The 26,815-nt window shown below is 58.8% G+C and overlaps 2 protein-coding genes across 3 annotated transcripts; one reads left to right on the top strand and one right to left on the bottom strand.

Moving 5' to 3' along the window:
• Positions 1 to 3,013: 3,013 nt before the first annotated feature.
• On the bottom strand, positions 3,014 to 6,578 carry AP5B1 (adaptor related protein complex 5 subunit beta 1). Its single transcript, XM_087821994.1, has 3 exons — positions 6,548 to 6,578; positions 6,036 to 6,203; positions 3,014 to 5,948 (listed from the first exon to the last, which is right to left on the bottom strand). Exons 2-3 carry the CDS (start codon positions 6,183 to 6,185, stop codon positions 3,462 to 3,464), a joined length of 2,637 nt encoding a protein of 878 aa, XP_087678120.1. The 5' UTR covers positions 6,186 to 6,203; positions 6,548 to 6,578; the 3' UTR covers positions 3,014 to 3,461.
• A 7,492-nt stretch (positions 6,579 to 14,070) lies between these two features.
• Positions 14,071 to 24,842, top strand: OVOL1 (ovo like transcriptional repressor 1). 2 transcript variants are annotated; one of them, XM_087821996.1, is made up of 4 exons: positions 14,071 to 14,364; positions 21,345 to 21,592; positions 23,215 to 23,404; positions 23,668 to 24,842. In XM_087821996.1, exons 1-4 carry the CDS (start codon positions 14,265 to 14,267, stop codon positions 23,961 to 23,963), a joined length of 834 nt encoding a protein of 277 aa, XP_087678122.1. In that variant the 5' UTR covers positions 14,071 to 14,264; the 3' UTR covers positions 23,964 to 24,842. The 2 variants fall into 2 exon arrangements, with proteins under 2 accessions (XP_087678122.1, XP_087678121.1); XM_087821995.1 differs by having other exon boundaries at positions 14,152 to 14,364; positions 21,375 to 21,592.
• The last annotated feature ends 1,973 nt before the right edge of the window (positions 24,843 to 26,815 follow it).

Raw genomic sequence — 26,815 nt, forward strand, 5'->3', positions numbered from 1 at the left:
ATTTTGCTTTGTCTTGCAGAACCATGAGATTTCTCCACTTACTTCCCCTTTCACACCCAGACTTCTTCTTTGTGTTTTTCACTCCCCCAGAAATTACGTGTTTCAAAGGCTGCCCCTTCAAGTGGTACATATACTTAAAACACCCCTTCCCTGTAGTCCCAGCCCTAGGCCCCCAGGCACTTTCAACATTTTCAGACTTACGGTGGACTTAGTCTTTCTGGGGCTAGTTTAGGTCAAGACGAGGCCCTCTTGCCTTGTTTGCAGATTGTTTTCATGTTACCTGCAGCGTGTCCAGCAGCTGCCCTGGGGCTTAGGTTTCTGTCCCTCGCCTGATTTTAGGTGTCGGAGGACACCCAGCTCCTGTAGTAGGAGGGGCTGGTCGGGGGAGAGGGTCAATTTTTGCACAGTAAGGCCCAAAGGAGCAGGTGGTTTGTGTGGTGTCTTACCTGCCCTGAACCTAGTCCTGGGGCCTTTGAAAAGTTGAATGCTTCTGTGACTTTGTTCAGTGGCTCCACTCTGAGGCTGGCAGAGCTGTCTACACTCGACAGGGCCTCCTTGACTTCCTGGAAGAGTTGCTTGGGAGCTGTGTGAATATTGTGTTGGAAGTTCTTTGATATTCAAGCATTTCCACCTTGGCAAATTTTCCAGGTACCATAGCTGTAAACTGAATTATTTAAATCCTCACATGAGGATATGGTGTTTTTTTAAAATCCTCATCAAAGGATATTTTCCCATTGATCTTTAGAGAGAATTGGAGGGAGGAATGGGGGGGAGAGAGAAACATTGATGTGAGAGAGACACATTGACTGGTCGCCTCCTGCACATGCCTGGACTGGGGCTAGGGATTGAATTTGCAACTGAGGTATGTGCCCTTTACTCGGAATCGAACTCAAGACCCTTAGGTCTGCCGGCCAATGCTCCAACCACTGAGCCAAACTGGCCAGGGCCATGTTTTTGTTTTTGATTTTAGAGGAAGAGAGAAATGTTGCTGTGAAAAACACCAATTGGTTGCCTCTTGTTTGTGCCCTGACCAGGGCTTGAACCCCCAACCTTTTGGTGTACAGGATGATGCTCTAACCAACTGAGCCACGTGGCCGGGGCTGAATTACTCTTGAAGACAGAGGACAGCTGTGACTCTTGGGCTCATGGATACACAGCTGGCTGCAGGCTTCCTTCCTCCCCACTCAGGTTTTGTCTCTTCCGTCATCTCTTGCAAGAGGAGGGACTGTGAGTGGAGTGGGAGAACAGGTGGAAGTCTGGCCAGTGAAGCCAGAATTGGATGGTGGGGAGCTCAATGACCTAGGAGAGTGCCTGCTGTGGGACATGGGCTGGAGTGTGAGTACTGTGTTGGCACATGGGTGACCCTGGAGTCTTACCTTCCCATCTTCTGTGTCACCACCATGGCCCAAGACCTAAACTGCAGCTGTACACATTGTCACACCCTGGGCACTTTCTGGACTGCATGGCTGTTGTGTAATGCACTTGCATCCAGCTGTGGCCCCAGCCACTGGCACTGCAGGAGGTTCAGTGCCCAGACAGCCTGACCATGGACGCATGGATGGGTAGGGATGGGTGAAAGGATGGCTGGTGAGTCCTCACATGGACCAATTGTCTTAATCTGGGGCAAAGGATTAATACCATCTTTGAAGTAAAAAAGAAAACACAAGTACATTTTCCAGACTCCTCTGCTACTAGAGGTCTGAGAAATGGATTCCATTCATTAGCTCTCTGAACTGGATGACAGAGGGCATGAGGTCACAGCCACCTGCCAGCTGTGGAAGCTCCAGTCTTTCTGCAGCACTGTCAGCTCTCTGGCTTTGCGGGGGGTCAAGAGGTTGTGACAGCAGCCCCACCCCATGTTCCAGGGTCTGGGCCCAGCTTCCTGGGTGCTGAGAGCTGAACTGCAGGCGGGAAAGTATTCCGGAACTGAACAGTCCCAGCGGAGGCCTCCTGCAGGATCATCCTCTAGCCTCCCTGGAGATTCTGTAAGTAGCTGATTCTTAGACACCCTTCTGCTGGAAGCAGCTGGAGAAGTGTTTCCTGATTTGCAATGGTGTGATCAGATCGCACAGCATGTTGTTGCTGGAGCTTGAGCTTGGGACAGACTACCTGACCTGACCTGTGACAGCCCCACTTGTCCCAGGCCCTTTCCTTCCCTAGCCTGCCCACCAGGAGAGGTAAGGCTGGTCCACAGGAACCTGTGACCTGGGAGCCCAGGAAGCATGGGTGACAGGAGAGGCCCTGCACCCAGGACAGTGAGGCCCAAGCCTCTGTGTCCCTGTGTCCTGTGCAGAGCTTTCCTCTGACGGTGTGGTAACAGAAACCTGCTGCGGGATGACAAAACTCAATTACCATCAACAATCAAAATAACTACAAAACTCACCAAAACATGATTACCAACCAGCTGGGCGACCATTGGAAAATCACTTGACTCCTCTGGCCCACAGGTTTCCTTGTCTGTGGGGGCCTGACAAGCTGTGGCAAGGATAAAGTGAGGCAATGTACGTGGAAAACACTAGCTTGGCGCCCAGCAGCAGAGCTGGCCTCAATACGTGGAAATCCTGAGCATCTTACATATTTGGAATTAGAACTAGGGGGGCATGCCCGGCCGGCATGGCTCAGCAGTTGAGCATCCACCTATGATCCAGATCCAGGTTGTTTCTGGTGAGGGCACGTGCCCAGGGTGTGGGCTCGATCTCCAGCAGGGGGCGTGCAGGAGGCAGCCGATCAATGACTCTCATCACTGATGTTTCTCTCTCCCTCTTTCTGAAATCAATAAAGATATATTTAAAAAAACAAAAAACTAGGGGGGCTGGTTCTTACCTGGGAAGATTCCTAGGTCTATTGAGGAGTTTCCTAGATGGGGTGAGGAAAAGCCAGCTTCATTTTAGCCCAGACCACGGGGCCCCCTCTCAGCACCAAAACTGGACTAGTAGGCCCTTCCTAGAGCTCCAACCCCCAGCCTGGGGGACTCTCGCTCCCCAGGGAAGAGGCCACTGAAGCCTCCTCAGTTTCTAGCCTAAGCTCCTGGGGTCAGGGACCCTGCAAACCTCAGGAGTTGGAAAATGCTGGCTCACAGGTCAGGAGGCCCAGGCCTGGCTCCAGGCTCATTGCTGCATTGCTGGGTGGCTTTGGGCAAGACCAGACCCTCCAGGAAGCAGAGATGAGGATGGTGATTCTCTTGGCTCCTGGGCAGGGATCTGGAGAATCCCAGCCTATTTGGGCAGGAAATTTGGAACACCACAGTCTGGGGGTCCTACTCTGGAAGCTTTCTGGGAGCCTCTGACCCTCATCCCAGGGGCTCTGCTCCTGATTAGGGCCCAGAAGAAAACAAACCATGAGGGTCATTGGTGAACGTGTTTTTAAATAAAGGAGCCACAAGACTGAGTCCTGTTCTTTAGCCGCCTCTCTTAGACAAGACCCTACAAGGGCCACAATCCTGTTCCCAGCTGGCCCTGGGCTCAGACAGCAGTTGACAGCCCGCGGAGGTAGTCCCCCACCAGGGGCAGCACAGTCCAGTCATCGGTCCGCAGGACCACAGGCACTCCATCCGCCTGGGCTGCCTCCAGCCGCAGCAGCAGCTTTGAGTCTGGGGGCAGGCGGATGGCTATGTGATAGCTAGTGGGGGGCTGGGCCACCATCACAAAGGGCTCTAGATGGCGGGACACCAAGGCCTTCAGACCTCGTGGCCCAAGAGGGCACCACAGGCGACTCTCAGTGCCCTTTGGAAGGCAGGAGTCCCAGAGCTCCTCAAAGAAGCCCAGCCGGGCCCCTTCAGGGGGCTTCGGGAAAGGCAGGAAGAGGTCAGCAAATTTCACAGGCAGGGGTGGCAGGTGGGCATAGCATGTGAGACCAGTGGGTTTGGTGTAAAGAGCCTGGATATCCAGCTGTGTCGGGGCTGGGCGCCGGGGCTGCAGGGGCAAGAGCAGAGGGTGGGCGGGGCGGCCGGGGCATAGGCAGGGCACATGGACAGCCCCTAGAGGTGCACAGAGTTGTCCTTCCGCTCGGAAGCGCAGCTCCAGAGAGTACACTGGCTCCAGCACCTCCACCTGGAGCTGCAGCACTGGGACCGGGCCCTCGCCCCTTTCGGGCCCCACGCTCAGCCGAACCGGGGCCGGGGCCTCCTGCACCATCAGTGCTGTGGCAAAGCCCTGGTTCTCCGCCACCAGTGAAGAGGCCAATGCAGGCACAGCAAGCGAGGGGCCCAGGGCCACCCCCAGCTTAGGCTCCGACAGATGGCCCAAGAGGATGTAGTAGAGGCGGGCACGGTCCCGTCCATCAGGGTCCTCCAGCTGCCTGGCCAATGTCTGCAGCAAGTCTGCCAGGCCTCCCCCAACGCCTGTCCGCAGCAGGGCCCGGCAGACCTGAAGCAAGGCCTGCTGGAGGCCCCAGTCTGTGCAGTGGGCAGCTGCAGCCTGCAGGAAGCTGAGGGTAGCACTCTGGGCATCCCTGTCTGCCACCTTTGCCAGCATCTGCAGGTGCCAACGAAGGGCCTCATCCCTACCTGGCCTGGACACCACCTCTTGTTGCAACGCCACCCTCAGGGGCTCCCCAAGCTCAGGGCCCACCTGATCCAGAAGGTCAACAAAATGGGGGGCCAGAGCAGGCCGGGCTCTGTAGAGCTGGGCCAATCCGTGGGTCAAGGGTGTCAGCACTGTAGGTTGCCCGGCCAGGCAGTGAGCAACCAGGTATGAGGCCTGGAAGCAGAGAGTAGTCAAGGCCCGGGGGCCCCCACTAAGGGCCGCCCTCTGCCGCAGTCCGGCCAGAAGCTCCCCCAAGTAGCACCGGGGGCTCTGGCCCTGGCCCTTCTCCTCTTCTTTGTCGTCGGCACAGAGCAGGCACAGCAGATGCAGGCGGGCCAGCAGGGCCATGGGGTCGTGAAGGAGACTGGGCAGGAGGCCACGGCACAGCTGGGGCTCTAGCAGCAGCGGGGCGGCCTCCTCGCCTGCGGGCCCCAGTGGGCAGTTCTCCGGGAAGCTCAGGAGGCAGTGCAGGTAGAAGAGATGGGCGGGCAGGGGCAGGGCTGGGTGCTGCGCGGCCACGGTGAGCCGGCGGAGCAGCAAGGCCTCATCCTGGGCTGTGAACAGCGCCTCGCCGAAGGCTGCCTTCAGAGCCAGGACAGCGTGCAGCAATGTCAGCTGTGCTGTGCCCAGCAGCCGGACCAACTGTGGTTTGAAGAGCACTGGTGGCTGTCCCCGCAGACCTCGCAGGGCCCAGCCCAGCAGCCACAGAACCTGAGCCTGGGCCACAGGCGTGAGCAGGTACGAAGTGTCCAGAAGCTGGGCCACTGCAGCCCGCAGCTCCCGGGCCTCCTCAGGACTAGGCTCTAGAGCTGAAAGGCCACATTCCTCCTCTGCTGCTGGCCAACTAGGCGCTTGGGGCTGAAGGTGGGCATCGCCCTCTTGGGCTAGTGTCCAGTTCCAGGGGCCACCCCCAGTGGGAGAGGTCCTGACTGTGAGCAGGCCCTGCAGGCTGGCCTTGGCCCTAGCTTGTATCACCAAGGTGTTGCGCAGGACAAGTGTCAGCAGCAGGCTGACTGGCTGGACAGGGGCCACCAGGCCCTCCTGCCCCAGCAGGCCCCGCAGTAGCCCCAGGCAGCCCGCCAGCAGCCCAGGCTTGCAGCTCTCCAGCTCCCGCAGGCACTCGAATGCGGTGGCCTGCAGGGGTCGCTGCTCTGAGGAAGGGACAAAGCCTCGCCCCAGATCGCCACCAGAAGCCAAGCCAAGCAGCAGGGGCAGGAGCCGGAGGGAGGCTCCGGAGGTGGGGCCGAGCACACCTCCTGCCACCAAGGCTGTGGTTGCTGCCAGCAACAGGGGCTGCCGCAGAGCTGACGGCCGAGGGGGTAGAAGGACCAGGGTGTCCAAAAAGGAGGTGGCAGCTGCCTCAGCTCCAGGGGCATCCGGCCACAGCTGGGCTGGGTACTCCAAGCTCAGGGCCAGCAAGGAAACCTGGAGATGGGGGATTTGGAGAAGACGGAGTTCAGGGAGCAGTGGGTTGAGGTGACATGAGCCGGGGCGGGGGCGTTCAAGGCCTACCTTGGTCTGTTCGTTCAGCTTCTCACTCCTCAGGTCGCTCAGCAGTTCCCGACCCAGCTCCTCACCCTCGGGAGCTGCCATGAAGGCGGCCGGGCTGGCCCGGAAGGCGCCCAGGCGCTGGGCCCAGGTTTCCCGGCTCTGCAGCCCCATGGTCGGGCACGCGGGTCACTGAAGGGAGGAGCGAGGGAGAATCAGGCCAACCCCGAGGGAGCCATCGTCACCCCGGGCCTGTGCGGCTTTCAGCCACCCTCGGCTACGCGCAAACGCCAGCGAGGACCCGTGCCTGGGTCCCGCGATGAAACCGAGAAGTTTCGGGGGTGACGCCGGGGCGGGCCGCCCGGAGCCCCGCGGGGCAGAAACGCGGGAGAGCAGGGGCGGGGGCGCCGGGCGAGCCGCCCGCGCGGGGTGCGTGCCGAGAGCTCATTAGACCGCCCGCCCGCCCGCAGCCGGCACCGAAACCACAGCGCCGCCCCGGCCCCCAGCGCCTGCGGTAACGGGCCGGCCTCGCTCACCTCGCCTGACTCAGCCGCCGCGGGCGCTCGGGCCAGCCGGCTCCTTCCGGGCGGGCGGCGCGGGGCGGGGCGGGGCGCGCGGCGCGGGGCGGGGCGGGGCGCGTGGGAGGCCGGGCCCAGGCCGGGCGGGGCGGTAACGGGGCCACCGCCTTCCTCTCCCACCCGCCGGCAGGTGCCGACTCGCCGGTTTCGCTGGGCTGAGTAACTGTCCCGCTGCGCGCAGGCCCCCCTTCCCCGAAACCGCCGCAGGCCGGGGCAGGGGCGGTGGAGTTGGGTGGACCCGGCTCCCCGATGCCGGGGTCTCCCCGCGCGCGAGCTGCGATCCCAGGGCCCTCGTGGGGACAGCGACCGCCGGGCTGGCGACGATAGCAGCCAGCGCGCCCCCGGCCGGCGCCCAGGCGCACCGCAGCCCGCGCCACCCGCGCGCGGTCCCTGGGGGCGGAGTAGGGTGCGGGTCCCCCTGCCCCCAGGACGGCCGCTGGGGGGTGCGAGGTGCGGTCCCAGGGCGCCCGCAGGAAGCGCGCGCCACGGCCCTGGCTGGACCGGTCGGGCGGGCGCCTCGGGGCTTGGCTTCGCTTCTCCGACGCCGGCCCGGGGGGGCCCCCCACCCGCTCGGCTTGGGGGCGCGGAGCCGGCGCCCAGGTCACCGCGAGAAGAAGCTGATGACTTTTGCCAAAGGCGGCACCGACGGTCGGCCACGGCCGCGGCCGCCAGGCCAGGGTAAAGCTGAAGGGACAAGACCATAAACCGTGAAGCCGGAAAACAACGGGATGCAGACATGCGGACTGGCAGAGCCTGGGCGCCACGGGTCATGACACGGCCTGCCTAGCGCCGCCGGGAAACCGAGGCCTCGCCGGGAGACCTGGGGCCGGAACCCGACACTCTTGACTTCTAGAGGGCTGGATCACGGCTTTTGGAGCCACCAGGGAGCTGGGCCAGGGGGTCCCTAGTAACCTCTTCTGGGCCGGGGACCCAGGCTGCTGCCCCAGTGACTGCAGGTTTCCTGAGCACTGAACTGCAAGCGTTCAGACCCCACAGCCCAGCTGGCCTGACTAACGCCTCTGGCTCTAATTAGCCGGCTTTGAAGATGAAACAGACCTGAGCCCCTATGCTAGCAGCTGCCAACTAGCTTCTCTCTTTTCTCCAGGCTTTACTGGTCCCTCCCTCCCTACCCCATCCTGCTGCCCTCCAGATGGGAGGAGGTAGGAGGTGGTGGGGTAGCTGGCAAAGAGGCTCTCTGGATGCCAGGGGGATGGAGACAAGGATCCAACCCCAGGGACAGGTCCAGCTGGAAAGCCCGGTCCCAGCTCCTCTGGGCCCTGGCTCCACAGTTGACTCACAGGCGGCAGCCCTGAACCACTTCCCTCTAGGTGCCTCAGTTTCTCCATCTATAAAATGGGAGAGATGAGTCCCACCCAAGAGGCTGTGGGGTGGGGCAGCCTGGCCAATTAAGCCTAAGATGAAAGAGGCCAGGATGAGAACAGCCTTGGGAGGGAGCCTGTCTGGTTTCCCTGTCTGAGGCCCAGAGGGTGCTGATAACTGCACATCCCCAGCCCTCACCACGCACAGGGAGGGAGGAATGATTATTAAACAGTTGAGGAGACAGGCTTCAAAGGGTCAGGAAATCCGACACTGGCTCTGGCCCCCACTCAGCCTCTGACAGCCTTTCTGAGCCTTGGCTCCTTGGATGCTGTGGTGGGCTGTGGTGGGCTGATCCACATGGACTCATTGGCTCACAGCAACCCTGAGGTACCCAAGCATGGGTCCCACTGAGATGGGGAAAGGAAGGCCCAGAGAGGTACAGTCACTTGCCCAAAGTCACAGAGCTCCTAAGAGGTAGAGCCCGGACTTAAGCAAACAGCCCCTCGCGGCCCCTGACTTGGCCCTCTTCCCACACCAGCTGCCCTCAACCCTCTTGAGTGTCCAGATCCTGGGATGGGCCCTGCCCTCACCTGCCTGCCCTGCTCCCTGGTGGGAGGGTGGTGCTGGTCTGTCCCTGACACAGGCTGGACACAGAGTTGAACTCGGCCCACCAGCACTGAGGGCATGAATGTTCCCTCAATCTGTAGCCAGCAGACCTGCCTCTGAAGGTGACCTCCCAGAGGCGCCCAGGTGTGGGCCATAGTAGCTGAGAAGGGAGCTTCCCACTGGAGGCCCCAGCTCGCTGCTTCTCTCCTGCTGAGTTTCCGTGCTCCCCAGTGCAGCCTTGTTCTGGGGAGGTGCTAACACAAGGCTTGGAAAAGGGGACTTCAGTTTCCTGAGCCTCAGTTTTCTCACCTGTAAAATGGGGGATGTGACCAATCCATCCTCACAGCACTGGGAACTGGGGGGCACAGGGATGTTTTATTTTATTTTTAAAAATTAAATGTATTGGGGTGGCATAGGTTAATAGGAGATGTTTTAAAAAGAACATGCCAAGAGGCAAATCTATAGTGAGAAAGCCGAGTAGTGGGCGCCAGAGGCTGGGAGGAATAGGAATGACTGCTCGTGGGTACGGGGTTTCATTTGGGATGATGGCTGCTCAACTCAAGATACTAAAAACCACTGTATTGTATACTTTAAAAAGGTTGGGTTTTATGATATATGAATTATATCTAAATAAAGCTACCATTGTGGTGTTAAAAGAGGTTCCTTTTGACAGAACTTACATGGGGGGGAAGGGGGACAGACAGCAAAGACGCTGCAGAGAACAGAATAGGGTAATGGGACAGAGGTGACTAGGGGACAAAGATATAGTTGGGGAGGTCAGTGAGGCCTCTTGGAAAAAGGGACATCTGGCTGGAATCTGAGTGACGAGAGGCAGGCAGCCGTCCAGTAGGGAAAGGTGTTCCAGGCACAAGGCATAGCAGGGGACAGGCCTGAGCTGGGAACAGCTTTGGCCTGTTCAGTGGACAAGGGGCAAGTGGTGTGGCTGGAACTCACAGAACCAGCGGGAAGGAGAGGCGAAGGGTCAGGAGGCCAGCAGGGGCCAGTGTGCGCCGGCCTTGAGGACTGGATTCCACTGGAGGGAGCGGAGGGGAGACATCTGGCTGGGTCAGGAGACTGGTGTGTGGTCCAGGGGAGACGTGACAGGGGCTTGGACCAGGGTGGTAAGTGGAGATGGCGGTGTGGGTGGATGCCCGTGATCTGGGAGCTGATGGGCCTTGTTGGTGGGTGGAGGAAGCAGGATGACCAGCTTTCGCCCTGAGAATCTGAGATGGTTCCAGTATCTGAGGTGGAGAAGGCTGTGAGGACTGCGAGGATGAAATAAAGTCTGGCAGGTCACCTGGCCACAGCAGTGAGCCTCACCAGGCTTTTGGGCCCCTCCAGCAGGAACCTGCGCCATCCCCCTGCACCGTTCCGAGGCTCCAGCTGGCCCAGGGAGCCTGCTCCTCTGCCCGTGGCCCCTACCTCCACCTCAGGAGCTTTCTACCCACATGAAGCCCCCCAACCCCATTCCCTGCCAGGCCCTAAGGGGCCATGACCCACCCTGGCGGTGAACTGAAAGGCTCATGGGCAGGGACTCAGCAAGAGGTGAAGGAATCAGCCACGCACAGCACCTCACACTTTGTTAGGGGCTCTGTAGCCTCCGCAGTGCTGCTGTCAGGGCTGGAAAGACCACTGTTTGAGCAGAGCAGAGGCCTTGGTGGCTGGGGACACCACTGGCCTGCTTTAAAGCTGTGCCCATTTTCCAGGGATGCTAGCCTTCTGGACAGAAACAAATCGGCAGCACCACTCAGCTCTGAGGAGCAGAGCGGGAGCTAGGAGCTCCACTTCACAGATGTATAAACTGAGGCAATGCCAGGTGAGGTGGCTTGGCCCAGGTCCCCAAGATGAAGTCTGGGGCACCCGGCTGGCCCAGTGCTCTTTCCTGCTTGCCCTCTCAGCACATCTCAGCTTCCAGAAGCTCTCCTGCCTTCAGCCTCCACACCATCCCGGCTCCCCGAAGCCTTCTCTGAGAACAGGCAGGGCTGGTTCCGAACCTTCTCCTCCCGCCATCCAACTTGTGCCCTCGCTTTCCCTGGGCTGCTCCAGATGGCAGCCAAGCACTCTTTGGGGATCATGGTCCTCACTTGCCTGCTGGGGTTCCACCTTCCTTCACACCCCTGTCCCCTATGCCTCCGAGAAGTGTCCAGTCAGAACAGCTAGAGTCAGCGCTCATGGCTCTGTTGGCAGCTGACCCAGGCCACCACCACCTCCTGCTCCAACTATTACAGCAGCCTCCCTTACTGGTCTCCCTGCTGCGCGCCCCCCCCCCCCCATTCTCCCGTCACCAGACCCTGAGCCTTCCCACCACACAGCCTCTCGTGATATGGCTGACCCGCCTCTGCAACCTCAGTTCCCGCAGCCTCCCATCCCCTCACAATCCCGCCACCTTGCCCTTTGCACGCACACGCACACACATGGGCGCACACACACACACACACACGCTCACCCCCACTCTGGAGCCTTCGCACCAGCTGCTCCCTCTGCGGGTCAGGCTCTTCCCTGCTCTACACAGCTGGCTCCTACCGCTCAATTCAGAGCTCAGCACCCACACCTGTCACTACCCATCACTAGTTAAGGTCCTGTGTCACACTAATAGTTTCCTTAGTTTTTTCTTTAACAGGTTAGGTGCCTAGTATATAGTTGGCGTTCAATAAATCCCAGCTCTCTAAATTAAGGAATGAATGAACGAGATCTAACCGGCATTGTGGGAACACAGCAGACGGTGCCCTCGCGGAGCTCATAGTTTAGTTTTGGCATTTACCCAAGTTCACACACATTGGGTCCAAAGCTGCCCATGAACCACAGGCCACACACCAGCATCCTGAGTCAAATCAGACCCACATAGGTATTCCGTTTGACTCATTCTGTTTTCTGAGTGAACTTTTAAAAACTGATAGCTTTCAGCCCACCAGTGTGGCTCAGTTGGGTGAGCATCGTCCCAGGCACCAAGAGGTTGCAGTTCAATTCCTGGTCAGGGCACATGCCCAGCCTGCAGTCTTGACCCCCAGTAGGGGGCGTGCAGAAGCAGTCGCTGTTTCTATCTCTCCATCTCCCTTCCTCTCTCTGAAATCAATAAAAGTGTATTTTTTAAAAAAACCCCAAAAACCTGATAGCATTCACATACAAGCTTGAATTTTCTGCTTCTCTTGGAAAATGGACAGATGTGGCCACATTGGGTTTCTGTGCTCACATGACACAATTGTCATGGCCCCTTTAGATAGGCACATTCTCCACAGTCCCCACCACTCTCTAGTCTCTCCCTGACATTCAGCGCCAGTTGCCTTTTACAACTGAATTTGCACTATTGCTCTCCTTATAATAAAGAACTTTGCCCTGTATCCGTGCCTGTACCAAAAGTTAGAACATGAAAGGCTAAATGGGTCATACAAGTCAAGAAAAATAGGGTACTCATTCATTCAATAAATATCATTACTGACCAACTATGCCAGGCGACCCACAATAGCAGGTATAGAGAGAGCTGTGGACAGCATGGACGGTACATCCCTCCGTCCCGTGGCCTCATTCCAAACACTGTGTAACTTTCTTTCCATAAGTAGAGACATTTGATTTGCTTCCCAGGCCCGACCCATGAAAAAACTGCCTCTTGTTTCCAGGGTCATCCCTGAAGACTGCAACACAGTACTCACTAAGCACTTACTGTGTACCAGCCCTTCAGGGTCTCGCACAACCAAAGTGCTCAATAAATATTTATTGAGTGAATGCACTAAATTCACCTCACTCCTAGACAGACTGTGTTAGTCAGTGTTGATTCTCCAGGATTTATTCAAAAGCTAAGCACATAGTAGGTGCTCACTTAATGTCAGTTGAATGAAACAGCCTGGGGTAAGAGTGGAAGGTTGACAGGCAGGCATGGGCTGCCTGAAGGCAGAGCCCTGGGAAAGGAAAGGTAAGGGTGAGGTGAATATTACCCCCCTTGCCGAGCCCACATCTCCCTCACAGGAACCCTAGGAGGTAGGTGATAGCATTCTCAGGTGGCAGACAAAGAAACAGGATGGAAAGGAAAGCCCCTCGGCTAAACTTAGAGATTCAAGGAAGGAGTGAAGAGGTTTGTTTGCCCCCCCCCCTCCCCACCAAACTCCACAGAAGTCCTGTGGGGGGATATAAGGGGCCCCTGGAGGCTGCCCCTTTCAAAACTATCCTCTTCAATTAGATGTCTGAAAGTCCATCACTTGTGACTTTTGAACTGCGTGCATTTATTTTTCAGACTCACTTCCTCCTAATTCGTTCCAGCAAGCACTTAATGTGTGAGCAAGGTGTGTGTGTGGAAGGGACTCTGAGGTGTTTATTTTGTATGGGGCAGGGAGAGCGCTGAAAAAACGAACGGATCGCATCCCTGCCCTGACCATGTCAGATGGTAGGAGAAGCTCAGCTGAGGCCAAACTGTCACAGTGACAAGCCTCATGAAGGCCACCAGCACTCCACGGGTTCTGAGGACTGGGCAGGGCAGAGGAATGGTTGGGGAAGGTCTCGGGCAGAAACTCAGCCAAGGGTGGGCTATGGGGGAAAGTCAACATGGGCCTCCTGTCCTGGCTAGGGCCAGGCTGGGCTTGACTTCATAAGGAATCCGCGGCTCCCCGGCCTTGCAGCATCTGAAATCCGTCCATTTGGGACAAAGATGAGGGGGTTTGCGCATGTGTAAGCCCCCGTGACTAAGGTCATGGCGTCTTTCGGATTCTTGGTGGGCTCAGAGCCGTTTAAACGGCCCCTTCCTCCACGAAGCCTTCCACACTTTCCCCAGACTGTGCTCAATGTGTTCAGCACTCTCCGCTTTCTATTGCGGCCCCGAGTTGTAACCAAGCCGTCCATCCGGCCACCGGCCCGCGCGCTCCAGCGGCCCCGCGCGCCCTCCCGCACGGAGCCCGCTCCCAGCAAATACCTCGGGGCTGAACCGCGAATTGCTCAGCCGGGCCTTTGGGATCCTGATCTACCTGGGCCCAGGCCGGGTTCAACAAGTGTGGGCCGGGCCGCCCGGTCCCGCCCGACGGTTTCGCGCCTCCCCAGGCGCCCAGGGCGCGCCGGACCCAGTTGGGCAAGTTTCATTTCATCACCCGCAGAGCGTGCGAGCGCCGGTGCAAATAACGTTGCCTCCTCCCCTGCCCTGCTCCCTCCGAAACTCCCGTTGGCGAACGCGGCGCCCCGGCGGGGAGGTCTCGGCGGGCGGGCTGCAGCCGGGCAGGTTGGGCGGCCCCGCGCTGGGTGCCCTGCGCCCGCCCCCGCCCGGCCACCCCGCCCAGGCCTCGAGGCCACCTCACCAGCAGCGGAATGAAAACCGGTTCGACAGGTAACAAATAGGTGGGTTGTCACCGTTATTTCCCAACGCATGCGCTGTCGCTCCCCGGGCCACTCCAAGCTAATTAGCTCAGATCACCCCCGCTCCCCGCCCCAGCCACCAACACACACCGCCGCGAGCCAATAAAGCGTGAACCCGTCCGTCCGGCTCGCACTTTAGGACTTCCCGAGCGGCCGCGGGGGACGCCAGTCGAGGCCGGAGACGCTTACCTGCCGCTTCCCCTCGGCCGCTGCACCTGGCTGCAGGGGACCCCGTTCCGAGGGGCTGAAGCGGCGCGCGGCGTCCCGGGCACGGTCTCTCGGCGGGACGCGAGGGCGCTTTGGCGACTCCTTCCCCGACCTGCCTCCTTCCCCCTGCCTGCGGCCCGACCCGGCAAAGGTGGGACGGCGCCGGCTCTGGTTACGGAAGCGGACGGTGCCGCGCGAGCAGGGTTCGAAAATGCCCCGCGCGTTCCTAGTGAAGAAGCCGTGCGTCTCCACGTGCAAGAGAAACTGGAGTGAGCTCCCGGACGAGGAGCGCGGCGAGATCTACGTGCCAGGTGAGGCGTCGGCCCGCGGGCCCCGCGTCCCCCCGGCCTGGGGCCCCGTCGAGGCGGCGGTCGCGCGGGGCGCGGCGGCGCGAGCCCGGCGGCCGGCGTAGTTGGGGCGCTCGACTTAACGTTTAAGCGGCCGAAGCCCCGTTAGCCCGCGGCGGGGGGGAGGGGAGCGCTGGAGCGGCGGAAGGAGATGCCGCGCGGGGGCGGGGGCGGGGGCGGGGGCGGGGGCCGCCGGGTGGGGGCGACCGCGGTTCCCAGGCCCCTCGGCCCGGCCGCGAGCGCGCACGTCGGAGGCGCTCGGGTACGAGCGGTGCCTCCCTCCCTCCACCCGCCCGAGCCGCGGCGCGGGGGAGGCAGCGGGGTGTGTCACCGCTCAGGCGACCCTCCACTCTGGAGTCGTAAATCCAGAAAGTCGGGACTTTTATGAAGCGGGAAGAGGGCACTGGAGCGATGCCACCTTGGGGGGCAGGGAGTTTCGGCTGAGATTTGTGCAAAGTGTAAGATCGGCCCCAGAGTGTAAGCCGCCTTCATTGATCTCGCCCTCTCCCCAGCAACACTGGTGGCCAGAGGGATGCCGCGGTGAGGGTGAGGGTGAGGGTGAGGCTGCCCGGTGCTCGGAGGCCGTGGGGAAGGCGCTGGGCTGCGCCCCACTTTCCTGGAGACAAAGGTGGGATCAAGTCTCAACCTCTGCTAGAAACGCGCCTCCTCCAACCTTGCAGAGAACACAACTGAGCTGAAAGTGGTGTTAAGGCGGCCACCCCACGGCGAGGGGACCAGGCCGCGGGGAAGCTGATGCACCCAGTTTATTTTTGGAAGACGCCTTGACCGCGGCGTCGGAGTCCACTTTGAATGAGTAACCTGAGTTGTTCCTTCCTCCGGCGGCATCTCCTCTGCTGGCCCTGAGAGCGCACCCCCACCCCACCCCCACCCCCACCCCACCCCCACCCCCACCCCCACCAGAACCTCGAGTCTGGAAAAAGCCGGCTTCCTTCGGAACGCCCCCTCCCCAGGCCCCGGGGGGTGGAGCGGGGCTGTGCCGAGCGCCGGGTCCAGCGCCTCCAAGGGGGGAGAGGTTGTAGTTAACCAACCGACTTTGACCCTTGATCCTCTGGCTCCCTGGCACCGCCCCAGGCCTTGCAGGAAAGTGGAGAAATGAGGGCGGTGGGGGCCCTGTGAGGGCTCTTGCCTCAGTTTCTCTCCTGAGTACATTTTTGGAATCGGTGTAACGGTGAGATCTCTGTGGCCTGATCGGCCAGGACCCAGAGGCCGGAGGCGCTGGCCGGGTGTTGCATAGCTCAGCCTGTCTGGGGCCTGAGACCCCTTTTCCATGGCCTCCTTAAAACAAGGGACTGCGCCACAAGTCTCTGATGACTCCGGTGGGGAAACCGGGACAAAAAGGAAAGGGAGCTGCCTCCTCTCTTGAGGTGGACTGGAGCATGGGCCCAGGCTTGTTTATAGTGTCGCTTGCCCAAGTTCCCTGGCAAGCTGGCTGCTGCTCCAGGTCCAGAAGGGCTGGTGACGGCCGAGAACCGCTTCCTCCCTCCTGCCTCCTCCCTCACCTGTGTTTGACTTGCTGCTTAGCTGCTCCTGGGGATCAGATAAACTGAACTTGGACTGTGGTAAAGGTGAGCCGAGAGCCTTGCGGGAGACTCGGTGTGCTGTTATTTTTAGTTTTATTTCACATCCCAATCAGGAACAGATCATGTGTTGACTTTTACAAAGGACAAACAAATTCCGTTTGTTGAAATCGTTGACTTCCTTTCGCCTGGTGATTTTCCCCACCACAGTTCTGGTGGCCGGAGGGGGAGTAGGTGAGGAGACCTGCATCCCAGGGGTTGTCCCACCGGGTGCAGAGGAGGGCTTCTGGGTGTGTGTGTCACCAGCTGCTGCTATCCAGGCGAAGGAGACCTGCGGGCTCCTCATGCTGCAGGATGGTCCCAGGACGCTGGGTGAGGGTCTAACGGGAGGGTGCTTGTGAGAATCTGTCCTCATTGCTCTGGCGAGGGAGGATCCTGTGGGGTCAGGTAAAGGGTAGAAGTTAAAGAACTTAATTTTGCCTCAAAAGCCATGTGGCCCACAGGAGAGTTTTCCCACAGTTTTTGGAAATGAGAAATGGAATGTTCCCGGGCCACGCTCGGGTGCCTCAGGTGGCTGGAGAGAGTGTACGGGGCAGGGGGTGGGGGGGCCCTGTCCCCTGGCTGGGCCATCTATCACCAGTCGACTGTGACCCCAGGAGCCAGCTGGGCACGTTTCCTTCACCCCACCCCACAGACTGGGCACGTTGTGACCAGCTGAGCACTGACCCCCATCCACTTCCCTGGGGGAGGCGCTGCAAGCGTGAGGAGCAGAGTGTTTGAGGTCCGGCCTTCCCGCCAGGGCCTCCGAGACCCTTAAAGCCCCCTCAGAGATAACCTGGAAGTTGTTTTTACTGACTGAAGGCCCAGGCCCCAGCCTGGCTGCTTGAACTCCAGGGCCCCGTCTGACCACTCCAGCCTCTTTCCCTGAGGCACAGTTCAAGAGGTCCCCGACCATCACCCCCCCAGGGCAGAACCTTTTCCCTGGGCTTCACTTTTCTCCCAAAGGAGGGAAAAGCCCAGGAGTGGCTGGAGGGCCACAGGGGGTAGGAGATGGCCCCGCTGCGTGAGCAGTGAAAGGGTTTGCAGTTAAGGTTAAGATGGTACCTGCTAGTGCCGGCGCTCCTCTCTCCCCATGGTCTGCCCTGGCGTTTCTCCTTTGTTATGTCAGTATTGACTGTGGAGTGCTGGGAGTAATGCTGGTTTCTTGGGGATGAACCAAGAAACTGGCACTCGGCGGCTGAATTCCGTTTCATAGACTAAAGGGGAAGCTCCAAGCAGCTCCTCCAAGCCCGCTGAGTGCAATCTCACAAGGCCAGAAAGGCTCTTGAAAGTAGACGGAGCCTGGAAGCTGGAATAACATGAGCACCCCAGGGCCTCTTCCAGGCCCCCAGCCCCCTCCTCTGCCTCGAGCCTCTGTCTGCTCTGCCAGTTCAGCAGCACATGCCCACCCCAGGGAGGCAGCCAGGTTACCTTGTAGGAGACTGGTGTTTCTTCAGCCTGGCCCTGACTGGGCAGTGTGGGAACCTTAGAAAGGCTGAGAAAGTCAGCTTTGGGTCCCAGAATGCATGTGTGGGGGTGGGGAGAGATCAGGCCTCTGGTGGTGGTGATGATGATGATGATTTTTTTAATGTATTGATTTGAGAGAGAGAGAAGGAGGGAGAGAGAGAAAAAAAACCACATCAATTTGTTATTCCACTTATTTATGCATTCATTGGTTGTTTCTTGTATGTGCCCTGACCTGGGACTGAACCCGAAACCTTGGCGTATCGGGACGACACTCAACCAGCTGAGCCACCCGGCCAGGGCTGGTGAGGATTATTCTTGTAATTCCTGGGAAGTGTTGGCCGTGAAGGACATGTTGGCCATGCTCTCCAGGGAGCAAGGCTAGGAGAGTGGACAGCCAGACTGGCTGGGGACAGAAAAGCAACTTGGGCCTGGTCAGTGGGTTAGATGGGACACCTACCTGTCCCATGGGGTGCTGTCACCCAAGCTGCCAAGCTGTTTGTCCCTAGCTTGGGTGACCCAGGGCAGAATCCTGCCAGACCATTTGTCCCAGAAAGAGAGCTGGTGGGGGCAGGCCCTCCCAGGAGCAAAGTGTGGGCTTTGTTGATATCAGGGTTCTTTTTAATGCTGATCACTTCCAACAAGTCTGGTGTGGAGTCCCACAGGATGCCCAGCCCTGCGCTGGACTGGAGGGTGGGAAGTGCTACGAGGCTAGTGTGAGGCTGAGTGCACAGTTTCAACTTCACTATGGACACGGTATGAAAAGTGGTTGGGGAACAGGGAAAAGATACTGCCTGAGAGAAAGACTTGGCGTCCACAGAATGAAAACACCAGGCCAAGAGACAGACCCATTGTTTCCAGGGCTTTGGCCTCTGCCAGTTGGCTGGCACTGGCTTCCTTTCAGGCACTGCTAGCTGACCTGGAGGTTGGGGCTGGAGGAGACGGGCACAGGACCCCCTGCCCTTGCTGATAAGGGTGTCATGCTGCCTAACATCAACCTGGGCTGTATTGACACACCGGGCTCCCCCCACCCCATTCAGAGCCGAGTGAGCCCCTGGCCTGAGGCCTTAGAGCAGGACCTGGCACTCTGTCCAATAATTGGCCCTGTAGCTTTAAAAAAAAAATTTTTTATCCCCACCTGAGGATATGCCTGTTGATTTTATTATTTTTTTAATTTTTATTGATTTCAGAGAGAGGGAGGGAGAGAGAGAGAAACATCAATGATGAGAGAGTCATTGATTGGCTGCCTCCTGCACACCCTCACTGGGGATCGAGCCCGCAACCCTGGCATGTGCCAACCGGGAATTGAATCATGATCTGGTTCAATTTGATGCTCAACCACTGAGCCACGCCCGGCCGGGCTGCTTATTGATTTTAGAGAGAGGACATGGGGTACCGAGAGAGAGAAAAAGAAAGAGAAACATTAACGTGAGAGAGAACATCCATTGGTTGCCTTTCATATGTTCCCCAACTGGGGATCAAGCCCGCGACCTAGTAGTTTTTAATGCAAGAGAGACAGGAGTTGCTAAAGGTGAGGGAGGGGAAGGCCCTTGGGTGGGAGGCTGCTCTAGGCCTGTGCCCTCAATGTCATGCAGGTGGAGACAAGTTGGGCCAACAGAAGGGGAACCCGCAAACCCCCTGCGGGAGTGAGGAGAGGGCCAGGCTGGTTTGGCCTTGCCACACTCCACAGCTGTGGGCGGGCAATGAATAGCCACAGTGGCCACCGCCTTGCCGGAAACATCTAATTAGGGGACAGAGGTGCACAAGCAGGGCCCAACCAGTTCTGCTTCCTGTCTCCTGCCACTCAGTGACACCCAGTGACAGGAGCGGCACACCGATCAGCACTCCCTGTGCGTGCGGCAGCATCAGGGACACGCTTGTGGGGGTGGTGGGAAGACAGGTTTGGTGGGGTGGTTGGCATGAGGCAAACATCCCCACCCTGGCAGCCAGGAGGCTGCCCCTCACTGGGGGTAGAGGAGGCACAAGGGCCAGGCCAGGGAGGCTCCCACTGTCCCCAGTTCCTTAGCACCATCATTTCAAGGTTTCTGGAACGGGAGAGGCAGGCACAGGGTCTCCGCCCAAACTGACCTGGATCCTTAGAACCGGAACCATAAACCCCTCACCTGCTGGAGCAGGGCAACCGGGAGTCACGGCCAGTTAACCCTCACCTGCTGTCCCTCCTCCCTCTGCCGCTCCATGCGCAGGTGTGGCCTGGCTGGCTCCCACTCGGGAGCCTCATCACGCTCTCATACCGAAAGACAGGAGAGGGTAGAGGTTCCTGTTTGTCTCTACCTGGATTGAGAAATGGAAATTGTCATTCAGCTTTGAGTCCTTGGCCAAGTTCTCCAATAGCTGCTAAGCTGCCAACACTCGGGCACGCCCGTGCTCCCCCCATTCCACGCACACAGACAACTGCCACTGCAGCAAGACAGGGACCCCAAGAGCTCCGGCCTGCTGTCCGGCCTGCCAGGGCTTGGGGAGGCGCCACGCCATCTCAGAGGCCAGGTCAGGGCCAGGCGCTGGTGAATCAACTCCCAGAATGAGGTGGCTTATTAAAGTCCCCCGGACAGACGGACGCCAGTGCCAGCAGAACGGGTTTTGGGCGGCGGGCCGGCGCATTCTTCCCCTGTCAGACCTTTGTTGTGTTTTGAGGGGGCGAGAGCTGGGGCCTCTCCCGAAACTTCGGTGCTCTCATATTCGCCCTCCATTAGTGCGTTCTTCTGCCTTCCCCCTTGTCCATCTGTCCCCGGGCCTCTTCGCACTGTCCTGGCAGAGGAGGTGCGGGCGGCTGCCCTCCCGCCCCGGGGCCTGGTCCACTGTGTCTCACCAGCTGTGGGCCACAGGGCACAGAGGGCCTTGCCGTGGGTCTGACACCCCAACTCAGCCCTCTAAGTCCCTCTCCCTGAAGCTCACTCTTCCTTTCATTCTTGGCCCCTTTTGATTTTCCTTCTGAGGCTCGGAAAATGTTCCTGGCTTATGGGCTTTAAATACAGAGCTTTGCCTTTTTGGAAGAAGATTCTTGACTAAGCTGAAACATTAGGTGGTTTGCCCCCGTCAGTTCTGAGGCTTGTTCCCTCCGGGCCACAGTCCGGGCTCTTCCTCCTTGGCCAAGCCTCCCTGGCCCCGTTTAGTGTGAGGTGTCTGCCGTGGGGAGCGGTCACGTCGAGGCTGCCAGGTATCGGTGCCGAGGAGGGCGGGGGCCCAGCCCTCACTGTGCCCCAGCGAGCGGTCCCTGCTGTGGGGGAGGGTTGCGTAACAGCTGGGCAGGCGGCCCAGGAGACTGTTACGCAGCATCCACCTGCTGCCTGCTGACCTCCTCCCTGCCCCACCCCACCTGCCTGTTTGCCTGCCAAGCGGGGCCAGCGGGAGTGGGGAGCTGGAGCCCAGTGGGCTGCGACAGCAGGGACTGGCCAGTCTGGAGGAGGAAGGGGCTAGGAGCGCCCAGTCCCCCAAGGCCAGCAGCTAAATCCGCCTGGAGGAGAGGCCCCGAGTGGCCCGGGCCACCAGGTACCCTTCTCGCGCAGGGATGAGTCCTTCGGCGCAGGGCCTCCAGTGGTGCCCTTTGTCCCTGCGGGAGCATGGATGAGGCCTGGAATCCAGAGGGACTGGCCCAGGTGGGGCAGGCAGACAACTCTGGAGGGATAATTGGCAAGGCAGGTTTGGCCCTCCCAGTTCCGCTAAGACACAGATTACTCAGCGGGCAGGCCTGCGGGTCGAGGCGCTTGGCTGGCGTCACCTGTAATTACCTTAATGGGGCAGGAGGGAGGTGCAGTGTGTAGTGGGCTGGGGTAGCCCTGCTCTGCCACATGCCTGCAAGGGGCGGGCTGGAGGCTCCAGGTTCCAACCAGCTCATTGCCAGGGAACCTTCCTGAAATCCCACTGAATCCTCTTTTCCCCACCAAGCCCCTCACCTGGCCGTTCTTCTCTCTGCAGTGAGCCTGGGCTTCTGTCCACCACAGCCCTGCCCGGAGCCGGAGCCATCAGTGGCTGAACCCCCTTCTTGCCCCCTGGCTTTGGACATGAGTCTTCGGGACTCCAGCTACAGTGTGGCCTCTGGACCTTGTGTGGTGGCCCAGCTGCCCTCTGAAGACATGGGCCATTTGGCAGACCCCCAGAGCAGAGACCATGGCTTCTTGCGCACCAAGATGAAGGTACTGACCCTCACACTGCCTCCGAGGAACAGCCCAATGTGGCACCAATGAGACCTAAGTAGAGACTGGCCTGGGACCTGGGTCCAGGTTTCTGCAGAGGTGAACCTCACTGGGGCATAGACAGGGCTGGAAAAGAAGAAAAGTGGGTCTAAAGTGAGAATGTCATGCATTGGGAAGCAGTGGGGTGCAAAAGACATTTAACTCTGGAGTCCATTCTGGGGGTTTAGTTTCATTTCTGGCCTTAGGGGGAGCCACCTCTTTACACTAAAGTCCTAGGAAAATCAGGGAGACATGAGGCTCGCTCAGCACCTTCTCCTAGGCCCCCCGTCTGGGCAAGTGAGATCTGGAGCCTGCTCGGTGGTTGACTGTCCACTGAGGCATGTGCCCAAGTGTGCCACTTCTGGCAGCACTCAGAGCCTTGCACCTAGGGCAGGCCTGGTGGGCGTCTCGCTGTGCTCAGCAGTGGAAGCAGTAAGTTGTGCACCAGGCAACGGAAATGCCCCTGCTTTCGAGGAGCATGCCACCAGCAGGGCTGTCCCTGGTTGGGCCTGTCTTCCTAAAGGCTCCAGGACTGGGAGGCACCTGCCAGCGCTGATCTAGTGGAAGGGTTCTAGAAGCGCTATCCTATGTGCCAAGAGACTGGAGAAAACTGGCAGGGGAATACTGTTCCTTCCTCTGTTTCCTGCAGAGGCCAAGTGTGTGTTGTAATGAAAGGGGAACCACCAAGACGTGTGCTGGGCTGGCCAGAGAGCTGGCACAGTCAGTGCCCCTGGTCCCCCGCACACCTGTCCTCCCTGCCTTGGGCCCTGTGGGTAGGGAGCGCGTGCAGAGAGAGCAGAGGGCACAGGAGGGCGGGTGTGCTGGACTGAGTCCTGGTCTTGACTAGCTAGCAACGGGGCATTTACCCGGTGCCAGAGCGGTGCAGGAGGAGGAGGTGCCTGGGGAGCTCAGGAGTTGCCAGTGACGACCACCCACAAAGTACAAGCAACCTCAGAGCACTGAGACCACTTCAGAATATATTTGAGAGTTTTCATAATTTAAGGAAACCACAGAACCACGAAAAATATTGATAAGCAAGAGAGTCATCAGGGTAGCAAGGGATTCAAACCATATCATGTCAGGCCTGGCTCAAGTAAAACCAGGGGGTGGGCTGGCCTGGAGGGGACCCCAGGCTCACAGTGGTGGCTTCAGCCTGGAGAGGCTGCTCGGAAGACAATGTCGTGGACATTTTCCCCATTCTAAGGCAGAGAATGAGAACAAGAGCAGAAACTACAAGGAAAGATTTGGGCTCAGTGAAGGGGAGACCTTTCTAGCAGGTAGAGTTGCTGAGGATGAACTGGGCTGTTTATCTGGGAGTTGGCTGCTATCTCCAGAAAAGAAGGGGCTGGGTGGCAACCTTTACAGGGCACTTGGGACGCCCACAAAAGGCTGACAGTTGACCCAAAGGTTCCTTCCAGCCAGTTACCGCTGACCTCTATGAACTGATAGCACAGAGGTATGGCCTCTGGGGTGGGCAGCGCTTTCCTCAGGGGGTCTGGGGACTGGCATTTGTGTCCTGCCAATCTGCTAACCTGCAGTCTCAACTCCTGGGTATCTGTCACACAGTCTGTCCTTGCCCACAGGTGACCCTTGGGGACAGTCCCAGTGGAGACCTCTTCACCTGCCACATCTGCCAGAAGGCCTTCACCTACCAGCGCATGCTGAACCGCCACATGAAGTGCCACAACGACGTCAAGAGGCACCTCTGCACCTACTGTGGGAAGGGTTTCAATGACACCTTCGACCTCAAGAGACACGTCCGCACCCACACTGGTGAGAGGAGCCCTGTGGCTGGGCGCCTGCCTGAGGCCGCGTGGGACGCCGAGGCGAGGCCTGCTGCCTGGGGGCGGGGGGCTGGGAGGGGCGTCACGTCACTCAGGGCAGCAGTCGTCCTCAGCTCATCAGTTAGGTCACTCAGGGAGTTGGAAATGGACAGGCTCCGCCCCTTCCTCTTCCCCAGAGTCAGGTGGCCTGGCCTTTCTGTGTCTGGGAAGCTGCCGTCAGGTCCCTGACACCCAGCCCTGTCCTCCTCGCAGGCGTGAGGCCCTACAAATGCAGCCTGTGTGACAAGGCCTTCACGCAGCGCTGCTCTCTGGAGTCTCATCTCAAGAAGATCCATGGCGTGCAGCAGAAGTACGCGTACAAGGAGCGGCGCGCCAAGCTGTACGTGTGCGAGGAGTGTGGCTGCACGTCCGAGAGCCAGGAGGGCCACGTCCTGCACCTGAAGGAGCACCACCCCGACAGCCCACTGCTGCGCAAGACCTCCAAGAAGGTGGCCGTGGCCCTGCAGAACACCGTCACCTCCCTGCTGCAGAACAACCACCACCTCTGAGCTGCCCGGCCCGCGCCCCCTCCTGCAGCCTCTTGCTGGAACACTGATCGGGACCGGAGCCCCAGACCCCTGTGCCCACTCGGGCCCGCACTGCCCTCTGCCCATGTTTGCGTCTCTGTATTATGGGCGGGGGCCAATCCAAGCCCGCATTATGGGCAGACGCGTGCAGGTCTGGGGCAGGGGCAGCCAGGACTGCCTTCGATTGGAAGCAACCCGCTGCAGAGACAGGACTTCCTTCCCAGAGGAGGTGTGTGAGGGTGACCCTGTGGCCGCCTCTCTGCCCCTGGAGCGCAGGGGCGGGGGCTGCTGGTCCCCCGTGGATGGCAGAGTCAGGAGCACTGGCAAAAAGCATGCTGGGAACAATGGAGGCAGCAGAGCTGCTAATGCTCAGGGCTGCCGGGGGCTCTGCCCTCCGACGGGGTGGGTGAGTGTGCACAACAGTTGATGTGTATGCCTGCATATCACCTCATTTTTTAAAATCAGTGACAAGGTACCAAGGAGGTTTTATTTCCTTTTTTTTTAAAAGATGACAAATGTATAGATATTAATATATTTTTGGTGCTGATGGCGACTATTTTTAAGAGAGGACCGAGCTAGAGCTTATGTCCCTCCCCATGCAGTTCTATTTATCCTGGACATTTCACGCATCCTCTGTGCCATGGCTCTGGGGTGGCTGCCCCGACCCACCCGTGCTTCCTGCTGCCTGAGATATTTAACCTGAGTGCTTCCTCGCACCTGCCTGGAGGATGCACTGCCCTTTCTGTTCAGCCCCTGCTACCAGGACAGCACATCACATCTGCTCTTCCCTCCCGAGGCTCTGCGTCCCTCCCACATCCTTTCTAGGCAAGCCTGGGGTGACCGAGGGCCTTCTTATCTCCTGATACCAGACCTTGCAACAGCTCACGTTGTGGAGGTGAGGCTTGTCACGCTGGGGCTTTAGGGGCACGCCTGGTGGGGTGAATCTTTGAGAGGCCCAGAGCCCGTGGCCTGAAGCACTGAGAAGAGTCCAGGGCCAGGCTGCAAGATCTGCTCTTTTCCTGGTTGAGTCAAAAACCCTAGGACAGCAGCAAAAAATTGGGACAGAATAATAACCAGACATATCAGAAACCTGTAGAGGGAGGACAGTATTAGATGGTTAATAAGTTATATTTGTAGCTTTTTTTTCTGACTGTTTTTCAAATAGTACAGCTGGGTCTTGAGCCCCTGAGGAGAGAGCCGCCACCTCTTAGGGACTCCCTTAGCTTGGCAGGTTTCCTGCTGATAACAGGGAAGGGGTGTGGGGCAAGGGGAGAGCTGGGCCAGGGCTGGGGCCAGCCTGCGGAAGACTGAGAAGGCTGAACGAGGTCCCCAGGACACCGCTGGCTGGGCCTCCCGTTAAGCCGAACCCCAACCAGAGCGTGCTCAGGAAGAGCAGCGTCGGGCGGCCCAGCCCCTGGCTGAGGCAAGGAGCCTCGCTGGGTCCCTCCAAATGAAGACTCTTGTTTTCTTTAGAGTGTGTGGGAGCTGCTGTATTCTGGAAGTTCTATAGGACAAAATAACACTATCTGGAAGCTCTGTTTGTTTACATTTCTGTATCCCTGTGTTCGTTGCCATTCTGAGGGAGTCACAGGCTCTGTGTTGTCGATTTTATTTTATAACTTTCTCCCCAACTATTAAAATCAAAGAAACCCTTTTTTGTTTCTACTTTTTTGTCTTATAGGCCTCTTTTCCCACTTGCACAAAAATTAATCAAAACAATTGACACATTCTATTCAAAGCTTTACCCTTTTACCGCGACCAGTGGGCTTAGACAAATTCAGTGGCCAGGCTGCGGTCTCCGCAGTCAATCCTGTAGATCCCGGGCCGTGGCGGGGCCTCCCCTGGGGCTCTCTTCGCCTGCCTGATGCTCCCATCCTGACACACGGCTCTCCACTGGGCGGGTGCAGTCACTTGGGTCCAGTCTGGCTTCTCCTCCCAGCAACCTGCCAGGACCACAGGAGGAAGAGCTGCACTCCCAAATAACAGGGCACAAAGTTCATGTCACTTCGGGTCAGACACCTCCCTGTAGGGAGGGCCACATTTGCTCTGTGCCAGGTACACAGGTGTTTTCTGCACATTAGCTCACTCGCTCTCCCAGCCACCCTCTGAGGTAGGGGTTATCACTACCCGGCAGGGGAAGCTAGGTGGCTGGTCCAAAGTCTCCCGACTAGCAGTGGAGCTGGACACACACCAGACGGGCTCAGGGTCTATGCTTGGAAGCACTGCACGCACTGCGATGTAGAGACCAGGAGACCTCGGGGCACCTCGAGGAAATTCAACATAGAAGGAGATTTGGGGATGACTGGGTCTTTCCCATCACCTACCAAGGATCGCTCATGGAGGCCTACTGTCCTGGGGACCCTGGCCCCCCAGTTCCAGCTCAGTATTTCTTCCTCACGCTCTGCCAGATGGACGAGGGCGGGGGGGCGGGGGGGGGCTGCCAGGCCTGGGCCTTGGCGGGATGCTCCAGGAGGCGTGAGAAGGGTCTGCTCTGGTGCTGTGAGGAGAAAGGAAACTGATCTAACCTCGAAGGCTGCCTGTGAGAAGCCCAGGATTGGAAAGGACCGTGGACCCTCCTTGTGTCTCTCTAAATAGCTAGACACAAAGGATTTCTCTTTATCTCTACAGCTCCAATATGAAAGACCAACCAGATCTCTTTTCTACGTGTCCCAAGAGGAGCAGAGCTCATTGCTGGGAGCCCAGATGATTAGCTGCTATGTAAACTTTAGGAGGAGGGTGGCCAAGCTTCCAGGAAGCTGGGCTTGGGGTTGGGGGTGGAGCCCTGGGCTCCCTCTGAGCTCTTTCCCCCACTCCTCAGAGAAGCCCAAGGGCCG

This window comes from Miniopterus natalensis, chromosome 11 (assembly GCF_054644295.1).
Source record: "Miniopterus natalensis isolate mMinNat1 chromosome 11, mMinNat1.hap1, whole genome shotgun sequence".
Lineage (NCBI taxonomy): Eukaryota > Metazoa > Chordata > Mammalia > Chiroptera > Miniopteridae > Miniopterus > Miniopterus natalensis.